Below are 15,481 nucleotides of genomic sequence, written 5' to 3'. Positions count from 1 at the left end.
AGAGTCCACAGACTTGGAAAGGAGCAATAAAGCTGTTCTGAAGGTTCGTGGTGGCCTGACTCCTTACTAAGACACTTCATGTTGGTTTTTCCTTTAATTTGTCACCCATCTGTATTTTCACTACAGTGGTCTGCAGTATTTTTCTGACTTACCTGAGCAGTGAGATAAAAGGCAGACACTGTAGGAAACTCCTCACTTCACTCTCTTCATCTGAGCAGCCTGTCAGCTTCACTTCTTTCTTCTCTGATTGGAGTTTCAGCACTTCCAGCAGGATGGAGGCCTTTCTCTCTGACAGGTTTATGGACCAGACTGTAGGTGACTGGAAAACTGACTGTAATGCTGGAAGGACTCTCCTGCCTGTTTTAGTTTCACAGTCCTTCACCTGGGAGTACAGATCCAGTAGGAAATGACACTGATGTTCATTATACCGAGCCAAGGTGTATCCGTCTATAACAGGGAATGTTCCATAACTGCACACTGAAGATAACAGCTCCAGTATCTTCTCTCCTGTCTGCTGTTCTCTCTCTGCTGCTGCACAGAACAGATTCACCAAGAACCAGGTTTCATCTGAGGATTTAAACCTGGGAGATAAACTGGAACGAGAAGAAAACATTTTGTTATGATCTGATGTCAGTGAAACAAAGAGAGCTGTGCATTAGTGATACACACTGTATCTGCTAAAAGCCTACAAATATTCATTAATGAGAATAATACAGAAAAATCCTTCTGAAATTAAAGCAACAAAGCTTTTAACAGGCTGGGCTGTACATAGATTTTAAAAGACATTTACTGACTAAATTCTTCACAAAATGTTAAAGGAACCAGGAAAGTCAGGCAATATCACTCCTGAACCAACAGGATGGTGGAAAGAAACACGTTACCCAAACCATTTATGGATCAATTAGCTCCAAAGCCTTGAATACTGGACCACAAGTCATAACATCCACCATTCTGTAAAAGTCTATGAAACTTCATAGAGAACTAGTGTGAAACATTTAGGATGTCCAGTGGTGAACTTACCACATCCTGATGACCAGCAGTGTATTTTCATTACTGATAATAAATCACTTGAGCAAAACTCTCATTCACTCCTCTGGATCATTCATCACTTAAACTTCATACTCAGTTACAATTTATTTATTGGATGTATTAGAGTCAGAGTAGCCAATGAATGAGCCTCACATCCAGCATCTATGACTGATCACATTTCATGACCAAATCTCTTTATGATTCAGTACTCCAAATGTCAACCACTTTAAAAATGTCTTAAGATGACTCATAAATCCAACATGAACACACTGAGGTACTGAGAGGGGAACTGTCATGTGTGGTTATTCTTTAATGCAGGAAACTACTGCTTCATGGCTGAGATTTGTATAATCACAGTAAAAAAGAACATCACTGGTCCTGAGAAAGAACTGATGCTCTCTGTTGTTTATATTTCTGGAGCTTGTTGGAACAAATCATTATAGGTGAGTCTCTGTTTACCTTTTACTGAGTTGATGGATGACTGATGAAAACAGCGTCAAAGTAACAAAACTGTTCATGTTAAAAACAAACCAGGAGCTGGATGGAGTAAACGTGTCTCAGCTAATAGTAGATGAGCAGTACTCTGTAAGAGCTTTGACTTTTGGCCCGAAGGAACTCTGGGTAATGTAGGAGCAAGTACATTGTAGGTGAATGGAATAAAGAAGTATGACATCTCTGATCTTATACACCGTGATGTAATGTTTATGTGGACTGATCAGTGGAGCACATTACCTTAACATTAAAACTAACAGTGAGTTGTCTCATTGTGAAACACAACTCCTTAAATGTTCACTAAGTACCTGAGCTGTGATATATAAGGCAGACACTGTAGGAAACTCCTCACTTCACTCTCTTCATCTGAGCAGCCTGTCAGCTTCACTTCTTTCTTCTCTGATTGGAGTTTCAGCACTTCCAGCAGGATGGAGGCCTTTCTCTCTGACAGGTTTATGGACCAGACTGTAGGTGACTGGAAAACTGACTGTAATGCTTGAAGGACTCTCCTGCCTGTTTTAGTTTCACAGTCCTTCACCTGAGAGTACAGATCCAGTAGGAAATCCTGATCACCATCACAACTGCACACTGATGATAACAGCTCCAGTATCTTCTCTCCTGTCTGCTGTTCTCTCTCTGCTGCTGCACAGAACAGATTCACCAGGAACCAGGTTCCTTCTGAGGATTTAAACCTGGTAGACAAATTGGAATGAGAAGAAAATATTTTGTTATGATTCAATGTCAGAGGCACAAAGAGAGCTGTGCATTAGTAATATACACCGTATCTCCTTAACATGGTGATCAAGTCATTAATTAGAATAAAGGGACTCTTCTCCTAAAAAGATGGCTGAACAACCTCTGACTTTAATGTTTCAAGCTATACATCTATACTCCTTAAATGTTCAATAAAGTCGTGTGAAGTACCTGAGCTGTGAGATATAAGGCAGACACTGTACCAAACTCCTCACTTCACTCTCTTCATCTGACCAGCCTGTCAGCTCCACTTCTTTCTTCTCTGATTGGAGTTTCAGCACTTCCAGCAGGATGGAGGCCTTTCTCTCTGACAGGTTTATGGACCAGACTGTACGTGACTGGTAAAGTTGCTGTATTCTTGGAATGTCACTTAAACAACCTTTACTCTTGATGTGTTGATAAAAATCAAGAAGGATGTTATTCAAGTCAGTGTCCACAGAAAACAGTAAGAAGAGCATATTCACTACATTGTGAAATATTTCTCCTTTGTGAAGTGCTGCTTCCAGGCATAAATCCAGTAACAGGCCCTTTTCTTCTCTCTCCAGTGTCTCATGGCATCGCTCCTGGCCCTGTAAACCTGGATCCCTGTAGGTCCTCCTGAAACTGCATGATAATATACAAATGTACAAACATTAAATGTGTTGCTGGTAAATGTCCCTCCCAGGCTTCCGTGAGGCTAGACAGGCCTTAGCATCGCCCATTTCCTGGTTGCCAATTTGTTTGGTCTAATATATCAGCTGTACTGAAAAGACCCAGTATGCTGCTGTTCTCCTTTGGCCCCTGGTGTGACAGGTCGTCGTTGTTAAGCAAGAATGCTCTGGTAGGTAGTAGTTTCAGTCTGTTGAGTCGAGGTAGTGATGCTGTGTTTTACACTGTTTTAGCCATAGGTCCCGTTCCCTAGCGACCCCCCCCCCCTCCCACGTGTTGAGTCATTTGCCTGATTATTGCACAATATACGCAAAGGAGAGGTAAATTTGGATAAGTTTGCTTATATTATGTATTTGTTTGGCAGTGTGTTAATTAATTTAACCTATTTTCTTTGATAGATACTACTGCCACTGCTGTTTTGTTTTGCTTTGTTTTGTTTGATTAGTTTTGTTCAATTCTGTTATTGTTAGGTTCTCCTATTACATTTTGTCCGCCCCTCGTGGCGTTTATCTTTTTCCCCAAGAAGCTAGTAACATAGCGTGCTGCCGCACGATTATACTGTTGCAAATTTAACCTGTGTTTTCTGTGTGTGAGTGCTATAGGACCTGTGGCAAGTGTGGCGGCCTGGACAGTGGAGGGTTTGGCGATAGAGTTCCTCATCTTTGCTGCTAAACCTCATGAAAGTGTGTTTGGTGGTCATTTTTGCACTTCCTTCACAATTTACTTTTTTTTTTCTTTTTGGTTTTGCTTTGCTGTGTGTGTGCGTGTGTAGGGCACAGCGGCATGGTGAGTACTCTATGCCAGCATATTTTGTCCTCCTCCCACTGTCGGTGGCTACAGCCAGCCACCCCTTAGCGATCCCATTTTCTTGCTACAGTTTATTGCTATTGCAACATTTTTTGTACTCTTGTACAATTTTAACGTAGTTGGTATTTAATAAATTTCCTGTTGTGTTTTTGTTTGTTTTTTTAATTGTTAAATTATTACTGGTCTCATTTTTATCAATACATTTTGTAATCTTGGGGAAACTCCTTGTCTCAGTCCATCATTCACCATCATCTGTATCATAAGGGGTCTGTGGCCTTTTAGCTGGTGTGAGTTGAATATTAAAGGGTTGGTGCAACCTAAAATTCTAACAGAACCAAATTTTGGCCTTGCCTGTCTGGGCATTCTTACTGTAAAAGTACATCTCATTACTATTTAAGCACATACAGCTACATACAAACAACCATTAGGAAGCTTCTGGATCATATAAGGATAATAATAAAAACAACAGTGAGATTTAGGTTTTTCTCTGTGTGTAAACAGTGAGGATTTGAATGTAAACCAGCTGCGATCTTGGGGCTCATTGTGGCTTATACACGGCTTATACTACCTACACGGTTGGACCATTTTTTGTTGAAAAGTTTCTTTTTTGAAAAGCCAATAATTCAACCACCCTAGGAGAAGGAATTTAATCTTGAAATGCTGTTTTAACATAGGATTATGCCTACAGTATATCAAATGTTTTTACACAAAAACAAAAGCTTCATACCTGAGTGAGCCGATGTTTGGCAAAGCCTCTAAGAGGGACACGCACAGACTTTGGCAGACAGGAATAGCCCTGTCCCAGTAGAGGCACACATTAACCTTTGTAGTAATCTTCTGCATGACTTTTACTGCTCTCCCAAACAGCTTTCTGTCACCTTCAACTGGAAGATGCAACTGATTCCCATCCAAGCCAAGTAAGCTGATGTGGTCCATCTGCTCCTCGCTGAGAAGGAAAATCTTCCACAGCTGCCGTGGCAAAGGGTCACACCTACAATTTGAAGAATAATCAGAGACAATTTAGATGTTATAAAAGTAATTATTGGTAAAGTGTCATGAAAAAAGGCTGCGTATGTAAATACTAAAACATAGGTACCATATTACTCATTTATCCTGTTCAGGGTAACACAACTACTTAGAAATGCTCTAACCTAAGCAGTAATTTCACACTCAAAATACATGCTCACACGTACCATTTGACATTTTTAAGGCATCTTAATAGTTGTGTCATTCCTTGTTTTGACACCATTGCCTCCTCAAGGTTCAGCCATGTTTTCCTCTCCTTCGACTGAGTGACCACATAGGACACAGCACAGCAATGGTGGGGATCAAGACTCTCTCCACTGAGATCAAGACAGTAGTCCAGTTTGTCCAGAAACTGGAGACATGCTTCAGGACACTGGGACTCGTACAAGCACTGGCATAAGAACAGTATGTCGAAATCAAGCCCACTTTCCTTAGAATCAGTCTCATCTTGGTCACGTAGACGAGGTAAAAATGTGGTTATCACCTCCTCGAAGAACCAGGTAGATGTATTTTTGAGCTCCTGATCTGGAATCAGCCACTTCATCAAAGTAGGGTACTTCTTGTCATTCAACAATCTACACATGAAAGGGATCAGATGTTTCATGTGTTTCTTCTCCTCAGTGAGGCATTGCTGGAAAACATCCTTGATTTTCTCTGGATTCTTCAAGAGCCACAGTGCTGCAAAAAACTCCTGCATTGTGTAATGGAGAAATGCGTATCTGGTTATTGATTCAGTATGATCAACGTTGATGATAAGTGTTTTCAGGAAGGAATGGACACAGCTGTCTTCACAGGTCAGTTCTGTCAAGTTCACAGTTTTTCCTTCAGTTGCATGAAAAGCAACCTCAGCCAAAGACAGTATTTCCTCCCTCTTGTTGCTGATGAAGGAATTAAGATGTGTGTCTTTTGTTTTGTTGTTCATTTTAAGGCGATAACGGACGATTTTGATGTATATTTCAGTTATACTGCATGGCTGTGGAGAATCTTCTGATGTCTTGGATGAAAAGCAAGCAGCTACCATCAGAGCATACATTGGGACATGGCAAAGAGTTAACAACTCCAAGTTGCACAAAACCTTCTTCTGTTCCTCACCAAGAATTGCAGATAAGTATGTTTTTATGGTCTGTTCACTGAAGCCTCTCACTTCTACTCTGAGAAAGTCTCCAAAAAGGAAGTCTTGATCATCATCCAGTCTGCATGTTATGATTATCTTTGCATCAGGCAGCAAGTCCTTCTCTACAAGTTTTCTCACCACAGATGAAGAGGGGAGATCTGTGATTCCATCAAAAATGATTGTAACATTGTCAGAGTTCTTCTTTATATCCTGTAAGACCTCTTCTTTGCCTTCATCTGGTTCACTGAACACCCCGAAAAGAAGATCCTCCAGGCTCGTGCCTGCTGTGATATGGGATGTTTCTCTCATGTCAAAGTAAAACATGTAATCTAGCTCCATGTTCTCTCTTTCTGCCCAGAGTTTCAACATTTCATGACAGATTGCTGTCTTTCCAATTCCAGGTTTTCCAATCAAGAGTATGTTTTTATCTGTTTTCAGCAGGTCACTGGGAGAAATTTCTCGTTTGTCCTCAGGGATGTATGTCTTTAGCTTCTTAGGGCGACTCATCTTGCTTTTCTTACTCTTTATTTTTTTTATTTTAGATGGGGAAACATTTTTTTGTTCGTCCAATACAAGCGAAGTGTACGACAGATTAGGCTTGTTGTTTTCTTTAAACTCGGTTTTGCTTTCCATCCAAAACTTATTGGATAATTGTTGTGCTTTTGACTTTAACTTTGCCTGATAGTCATGGCATGGCTTTGGACCTAAAATAAAAATAACAGTGAGTAAATAAATGTACAATCAATTGACTGCTGTGTACTTAGACACTATTAATAAACAATGGATACATATTTGCACTAAGACACATTCATCTGCATTATATAAAATCAAGACATTTGTCATGAATAAAAATGTGACAATTATTAATCAGAATACTCCTTTAAAATACCTTGTAAGTAGTTTGTATCCATTTGTGTGTCTTCTCTGAAAGAAAAGCAGCTGATCCAGTGGTGTAGGTCAAACTTTTTGGTCTCAGGGACCGATGGTCTCCCTAAGGTCCTCTTCCTCGTCATGTCAATAATCCTGAGTAACTCATAGCAGGCATCTTCTCCTTTTTTTATGACTTTGTCCAGTATGTTTCTCGTTTTATCGTAGTCATCAGTCTCTGCATTTATTTTGCTGACCTCTTCATCTTCGAGAACTTCTTGCTGATACAAGTTCTCCACAATCATAGAGAGACTCTTTAATTCTCTCACAAGGTGGCGTCTGGCACTCTTGACGTACTGTAAGGCAGACTGTGATGTACAAGCCATGTCTCCTTTCTTCTGTATGCTCTGCACACCAACCAACCTTCAATGATCTGGAGAACAAAATACAAGCTTTAATAAAACATTAATTAAAATGTTTATTTTGCCTGTAATGTATCAACTATTATATTGTGTTGAGTGTTTTCAGGGAAATGTTTTTGCAGGCCAGCCTAAACACCATGCAGCTTATGTTATAAAAAATAGTTCAAGTTAAATTCTAATAGTGTTTATCACTTCCAAGATGGAATCCTGGTCCTTGTAAAGAGGGCAGGGAATCAAAACATTCCCCAGATCTGTCTTTTATAGCCTTATGTCTCATATTGCCAGATTTATCTCCACATTATATTTTTACTGCTTGCTGCACAGGAGAAAGGCCTGGCTGAACCCATAGTCATTTTGAGATTGTTTAAGAAGCTCTCAGACACACCAAATTATTAAAAAAAGATCTTACTCTCTGTAAAAGGGTTAAAAATTACAGCTCTGGGTGAGTCTTTGATTTACTGAAGATTTTTTTTGTTTTGTTTGTTTGTTGTCAGGAATCCCAGTTTTAACCCTCTTGTGTTCCTTGTTTCAAACTTGATATTATATTTTAATACTCCAAATTTCACTAAAAGTCTAATGCAAAAAGGCGACCCACATACATGAAAAGCTAGCCAAGTTATGTTTTGTCGTACTTAGAAATAGGCAGCAGCCACCTCTGAACTGATAACACAATCTTATATTGTAATGCTCAATCTATGAGCCTGGTTAATAAACTGCAGCCTGCTTCTAACATATTTACACACATTTGAGAATATGTACCTTATTTGCAACTTTTAAAAGAAACCTGAACACATTTTTTCTCCATTTTGTATATGCATTTTCCATCTATTGTGAATCACATTATACTGCATCTTTCTATTATTAAGAAATATGCTATAATATAGTTTTATTATTATTATAAAAGTAGTTTTTCCGACTAAAAACTTTAAAGGGCAGAAAAAACTAAATTTATGTTAAATTGACAAAGAAAAAAGACAAAGAAAGGCAAACTTAAACTATTGGCCTGGACCCTGTCGTACACAGACACATACAGACTGTATATCAGAGAAAGAAACTTACACACAGGCCTCCAAGTATCCACTGATGATGGACTCCATCAGCTGCTCTGTGCCTTTGTTACGTTATTTCCTGATCACAACAATCAACCAAAACCAGACTATCATCAAGTAAATAGTGGTAGAGATTTCCCAGACTCACAGACAAAGGTGGCATTGTTAGAAATTTGATCCATTATTGCTTTAAGGTTTATTTATATAATTTAATCTGACACAAAACCACATCTGTACTTAAAGCTGAAAATGTTTAACTTCATGGAAATGAGGCTAATGAGGCTCCAAAGTAATTTGACCCAAACAAATCACAACGGCAGGGGACACTGGAGATGGAGACATGGTAAGTAATCCCAGTCATGCCTGAGACACTACAGGACAGAGTTTCTGGTAAAGATGCAAATACAGATTAAGTGCAACTTTAGGTAGGATTAGAGAACTAACGCTTTAAATTTACACAGAACTATTTTATGGAAGTATTTTTCATACAACCATAATTATGAATTGCAAAATAAACTATATCTAGGTTAAGTACTTAGGTTTTTTAGGTGGAACAACCACTGAAACCTCACCTACGCCTTTGCTCTCAGAGATTTCTTTTTGGTTTGTTTCTTGCCTCCAAGAGTACAGATACATACAAATGAAATTCTGCTTGGCACAAAGTCATATCAGTTGTTGGAGAAAGCTGTAGGTTGCCTATGACACAATGTTTGCTAGTGAAAACTCAACTTGCAAACTTGCGATTGTTCGCTACGAGTAAGAAGAAGCCGTCAAGTCACCTGTTTACATCCAGTGGGTATTTACTTTTACAAGTATAAAAGCCAAGTTGAAATTAGAGCTGCAACGTTTATTCGATTGTCAAAAAATTAATCAGCAAATATTTTAATAATCGTGTCATTGTTTCATTCATTTTTCAAGCAGAAATGACTAATATTTGATGGCTGTTTGCTGTTTTTCCTCTCATATCTGACAGGTAATTGAATATCTTAACATTTTAGACTGTTTGACAGATTAACCAATGATGAAAATAATCATTAATTGCAGCACTAGTTGAAATGCTTAATTTAATTAGAATAGAAAAGATAGGACTCTCAATTCATGTAACTTTACAGTAATAAATCCCAATAAATCCATATGATGCACCCTGTCCCTCATTCCCCTCTTCTCATTTCTTAGTTTGTCCTCGCGTCTTAGTCTCTCCCACCCCACCTGAGATGCAAGCGGAGGAGGCGAGGAAGAGACACGAGGAGAGAGGAGTCGAGGCATCAGACATTTAACAAAATGAGACGTCCTTGCTTCACAGCCGTCATGAAACTTAAATATAACGTGCGGCAGAGCTGCATCATCTGTTCATTGTTTTGTTACAGCCTGCTGTTGTATTTTATGATCTCTGACAGATGAGCATAACAGTGTTCATGACAACTTATATATTTACTTTTAATTCAAATTACAACGTGGCACGATATGACAAGAATGTATGATGTCATATATTGCTATGTTTTATTTAATGCGCGCGCACACACATATAAATATCCTCCTGTATATTTTATTGTGTGAAGCACTACAAATGGTTTGTATACTCCAGCTGTGTGTCACGCCTCTTCTATACGTCACGGGTGTCGAAAAACTTCCGCAAAGGATCGCTGAGATCGATTTCCAAATCATGGGCAGGAGGACAGAGGAGAGAGGAGACGAAAATAGAGAAATGAGAAGGGCCCATTGTGGCTACTTCCGTAACGCCCTTTAAAAAAAAAAAAGTATTCTCCTTTTCCCTGTAATCTCTGCTTTAAAAACATCCATGTACTCGGAAACATAGTTAACTGCCCGCTGTACGGCTTCGTTATGGAACATTTAAAGCCAACAAAAGCGCCTTACAACTGTTTTCACCTACAGAAACTCCTTCTAAAGTTCCGGTACAACTATAATCTACCTTGAACGCTCTTCCTTACACTCACCTGCAGCCTGCAGCACAGCTTCTGAGTTCCTCATCACTTACTGAGGGTTAGGCTTTCTCTCTGTGTGTCTCAAAGTTTTTATAAATTCAACTGCACAGCCTCATGTACAGCAGCTAAATGATGGTGATGTTACGCTAGAAGCAGATTTCTCCACACTGTATCCACCTTTCAAACCGGAAGTGTCCCGACGCGATCTTCCCGACTATAGGCTACTAAAAATAACATGAGCACTCCATACGAAGCTTACTTACGTCACACAGGTGTGGCGCTGGTTTTGGATACTGGGTGTGTACGGAAAGCCGTCTTAACATTTAATCGAACCACATTCCTATCTGTAATTACATTTTAGATATCCATAATAGCATTTCTCCTAGTCAAAACTGTATTCTAACTAGTCAGAAAGCCAATTAAAGATATCCACAATAACATTCCTACTAGTAGAACTTGTATTTCAAGATACCTACAACTTTGATTGTACTTGTCAAAAAAGATATCTAAAAATCTTTAAAAAGTATAGGTGACAATTTTAACATTTAATCACTAGACTGTATATGTATTGCATTTATCTGTAATTCTTCCTTGTCAAAATGAACATTTCAGATATCCACAACGTCATTCTTTCTAGGACACTTTTGCCATTTATGTGTATTGGGCTTTCAATTTCACATATCCACAATTATATTTTGATATCTAGAATGAACATTCTGGATATCTGCAGTGGAATTCTTATGAGGAAAAACTCCCATTTCAGATATCTACAATCCAATTCTTACTAGTCATAATTTTAATTTCAGATATCCTAAATGAAAAACCATTCTAGATATCTTTAATGTAATATTGAATATCCAAAAATATATCTTGACACTTAAGAAGGTCATATAGCAGCTCTACAGGACTGCTTTGAGTGCACAGACTGGCACATGTTCAGAGATGCCGCCACCCAGGAGAAACACATCAATCTTAATAAATATACATCAACAGTGACATAATAAAGCAGCAAATGTGTTGGAGATGTGGTGATCACAAAGACAATAAAATCACTCCCCAACCAGAGAGCCCGGGTGAATGGAGAGGTGAGGGCTCTATCCAGAGCCAAAAAAGCTGCCTTTCAGTCAGGTGGGAAGGAAACACACAACATCGCCAGAGCAAGACTGAAAGCTGACATCAAGGAGGCAGCGGAGACATCAGCAGAGACTGGAGAGAGACCTCAACACCACCAACACCAAAGATATGTGGCAGGCGATACAGAACATCACAGGCTACAAAAGCAGGAGCACCCCCATAACATGTGAGGCCACATTGCCAGATGAGCTTAACTCATTCTATGCTTGCTTTGATATCCTCAACAAAGAGTCAGCTGTGAAGTCCCCTCCACCTCCAGAGGACCTGCCACTGTCAGTATCCAAAGTGGATGTGAGAAGAATCCTGTTGAGAGCGAATATGAATAAAGCTGCTGGGCCTGATAACATCCCTGACCGTGTCCAAAGACTTCAGACAGTCAGTGACTGAAAACAGTTTGACACCAAATGTTAGATATCATGATAACGTTTGTTTTAGTTGGTCAAATGATCTTTGGTCTGCTAGAATTGGAGGACTTTTGTTACAAGTAAAAACTACAATTCCTACACTGTTCATCTGTGGATGTAAACACCATCAATAGGAAAGATTAACCTCAAAGTCATTTATTTTCTTTATGCAGTCTTTACTTAAGACATCTGTTTTAAACTTAACAAAACATTGCCTTTTATTACAGAGTTTCCAGAGGACCAGAGTAAAGAGCTTGTGAGACACCAGAGAAGACAGCTGTGGATGGAGTGTCGCTCACCTCGAATGCTTTTGCTGGGGTTTCACATGTCTGCTTTCGGAGTCTCTAACTCTACTTACCAAGACTGGCTTTCACACTGAAACATAGTTTTTTTCAGTAGAGAGGACACACATGGTGCTGGGTCTTTCCAGTTTTTGAAAATTTAATAAATTAATTTAGAATTTGTATTAATCAGTGATCACATGCACAGCCTGGCCTAATAAATGTCAGATGTGTAACATAGTATGAAAAAATATGTGATATCAGTACAAACAATTGTGAACAAGAAGTAAAAAATCCAAGACACTTTGAGTCCTGAGTGTGTTTAATTCATTTTTTTCATGTGGATGGTTAGAGGAGATGGTTAAACAGTGCACATATGGAACATGTACAGTGGCTCATACTGGTCCCATAAATTGAATTCTTCATCATAAATCAGTGTGGTATTGTTTTGTTGGATTGGTATTCACCAATGATGGTGTACACAGCATGGGCTAATTCTGCCAGTAAAGAAAATTAGATTTTTGCCCTGTAAGAATTGTATTGCAGATATCCAGAATATTCATTCTAGATATCCAAAATGTAATTGTGGATATCTGAAATTGGAAGCCCAAAACACATAAATGGCAAAAGTGACATCATTTGTCCGAGGAAGAATGACGTTGTGGATATCTGAAATGTTCATTTTCACTGGGAAAAATTAAATTACGGACATCTGCAATGAATATCCAGTCTAGCAATTATATGTTAAAACTGCTTGCCATAGGTGTGCTGGAATGGAAACCTACCTTCTCTGTTAAAGGAATAACATTGATAATACTCACGTTAGAGCCAGTTGAGCGTCAAAGATCGTCTATTGAATACACACAAGGTGAAGACAGGTTGATACAAACAGATGCCTTCCTGTGATGTATTTTACATGTCTTTCTAATAAAATGGAAATTGTTCTTTTGCAGTTAATAAACTCTGTTATTCATTAAATTCGAAGTATATGGATATGACCACGTAAATATCAAATCACTAAAAAGAGAAGTGAAGTGTAAGGTTATTCACAAATGTTATCAGTTAACATTACATCACATAACAAAGTTTAAAGCTGATGTTGATGTAAATTGTTCATTTTGTAAAGCTCTGCCTGAAACATTGCTACATTTTTTTTGGATTTGTTCTCACATTAGAATATTTTGGAAAGATCTTACTGGTTTTATTATTGCTAATAAATCTAATGATGAAAAAATGAGAATAAAAAGTGTTTAATTCAGATCCTAAAGAGAAGCTGATAATTCATCTTCATACAATATATTCATCTACAATCAAGTATCTTTTGTGATTTGCAGGCATAAATATCTATGCAGAATACTAATAAATATCCAAGGACATTTGTTCTTTTAGTATTTTACTGATCTACTCCAACTTGAAAATGTCTTGTTGATCATATTTAATAATTTTAAACACAAATATCTTTGCACTTCTTGTTACCTTTCATGTTACAATAGTAACTAATATTTTTTTCATACAGTTCATACTTACCTTAACTGTAATAAATCATACATATACACATAAAAAATAATGTATTGTATGACTAATTATAATGTAAGGATAAAAAACTACAGACATATGACTTAATCAGTTATTTATTGATAATATTTACATTTGTGCATTTCACAATATTTCAGGACAGTCATTTTATTTGAAGGTAAAAAACAAAAAAGAGTATTATTTTCTTTTTGCATTGTTGCATCAAGAGTCGTCTCACTACATCTGTTTCTGGCACAAAGTCACTGAGCTGCTTACAGTTTAAAACATATTTTCACCTATTTCATACAATCAAAAGTCTCTGAAAAAAAGACAAAAGAATAGGCATAAAAATAAACATTATCTGTTGCAATAGCTAATTTAAAATATCAAGTAAAAAATATATTTACATTTTTAAGATCACATTCTTGAGATAATTTACCGTTATCTTGATGAAACTGAACCATTTTTAATGCAATTGTTTCATATTGATCCAGTGCTTCAGAAAGCTTCGTTCCTCTCATCAATAACAAGATGACTAGATCACAGTGTCACAGATTGCTTCCCACAATGCACCTGTTCACGCTGTCAGTCCCACGATACATCCATGATCTCACATTAGAGCCATATTTTCACCTATTTTATACGATCAAAAGTCTCTGTGTCTGCTTTTGCAATTTACACTGAGTCTGGTATTTTAAAGAGGAAAAGTAAAAAAAAAAAAAGGATAAAAGAATAGGCATAAAAAATAAACATTATCTCTTGCAATAGCTAATTCAAAATATCAAGTAAAAATTATATTTACATTTTTAAGATCACATTATTGAGATAATTTACCGTTATCTCGATATATCTCCTGATCGTACCTTTATTGCATCAATACTTCAAGATATCATCAGAGTCATTCGTCTCCGCCTGGAACAAAAACGTGCATCCCAGGAGACAGTAATACTAACACAATAATCTGATATGTAAACATGAAGAGAATCATCACAGGATGACGCATAAATATCAGCTCCATAAAGATTAATCTTTAGTACCTCAAGAACAAGAGATGAGTCATAATCTCCAGATAAATTTGATCAAGTATTGCTGGCTGCTCCTGGCCTCCTATAAACTGTCTTCTTCATCATTAGATTGTAAAAACTAGATTTAGAAAACAGTTTCAGGCAGACATCGTCATGTCAAACCTAAAGTCACTATATTGTAAAACTACTGAAGACAGTATTTGTACTTGGACTGCAGTGATATAGGAATTTAGTCAGATTCCTGATGTCAACTGATAATACATGATTATCATACTGTATCAGCATCTTGCATGATACAATTATTCCCTGATCACCATGTTACCACCACACTGATGACTGGTTCACCATATTTCAAACCGCTTGTCTTTCTTAAAGGGAGTTCTGTCCACAATGTTGTTGTTGAAGAGTCTAGAAAAATACCAAAACAGAGCAAATGTCACTCATACAGCCAACAATAATATGAATGATTGAATGATGATGAATTATTTCTCTGTAAGCCTACGACTACAACATTCTTAATGAATAATGAACAATGGTGCACTAATTAATGTATGCTCACCGCACAGCTTCAATGGAAGGGTTGATGGAGACCAGCTGGAGTAACCTGTGTGTCGCAGCATCTGTGATCTTATTGTGACTCAGACTGTAACATGCACACAAACAAAAAAGAAAAAGTGAGGACAAAAGGTACATTATTATATAATATGGAGCCAGTGGCTGATGTAGGCAGTACAGGTAAATGTCAGGGCGTCATTGCAGAAGCACTAAAGTTCTCTTTGTCAATGGATTATGTTGACTTGCATTTCTGTCTGCTCAGACCAACACAAAGAGACACACACCTCTAAAACTGTGATCATTAAAACTAAAATCCACCTGATTATGTCTTTTCTTCAGTCAGTGAAAAACCTCTCGTCTTCATACAGTAGCAGGTATGTGCACGCTGTCAGTCGGTCATTATAATCGCACAGCTGA

General features: G+C 37.8%; 1 protein-coding gene and 2 long non-coding RNA genes across 3 annotated transcripts in view; all 3 read right to left on the bottom strand.

Moving 5' to 3' along the window:
- The window catches only part of LOC122976244, a 1,153,509-nt gene that overhangs the window by 1,106,708 nt on the left and 31,320 nt on the right, over positions 1-15,481 (bottom strand). Inside the window, exon 16 of the mRNA XM_044344621.1 lies at positions 153-593. Coding sequence (XP_044200556.1) covers positions 153-593 — 441 coding nt within the window. The remainder of the gene's footprint in view (positions 1-152; positions 594-15,481) is intronic.
- Positions 6,486-8,280, bottom strand: LOC122976290. Its single transcript, XR_006400887.1, has 3 exons — positions 8,218-8,280; positions 6,759-7,169; positions 6,486-6,573 (listed from the first exon to the last, which is right to left on the bottom strand). It is a non-coding gene; the product is annotated as an uncharacterized LOC122976290 (long non-coding RNA).
- On the bottom strand, positions 13,697-14,439 carry LOC122976291. Its single transcript, XR_006400888.1, has 2 exons — positions 14,118-14,439; positions 13,697-13,780 (listed from the first exon to the last, which is right to left on the bottom strand). It is a non-coding gene; the product is annotated as an uncharacterized LOC122976291 (long non-coding RNA).

The sequence above is a fragment of the Thunnus albacares genome, chromosome 24 (genome assembly GCF_914725855.1).
Source record: "Thunnus albacares chromosome 24, fThuAlb1.1, whole genome shotgun sequence".
Classification (NCBI taxonomy): domain Eukaryota; kingdom Metazoa; phylum Chordata; class Actinopteri; order Scombriformes; family Scombridae; genus Thunnus; species Thunnus albacares.
Note: the sequence above shows the minus strand (reverse complement) of the source record. Positions and strands in the feature narration are given on the sequence as shown.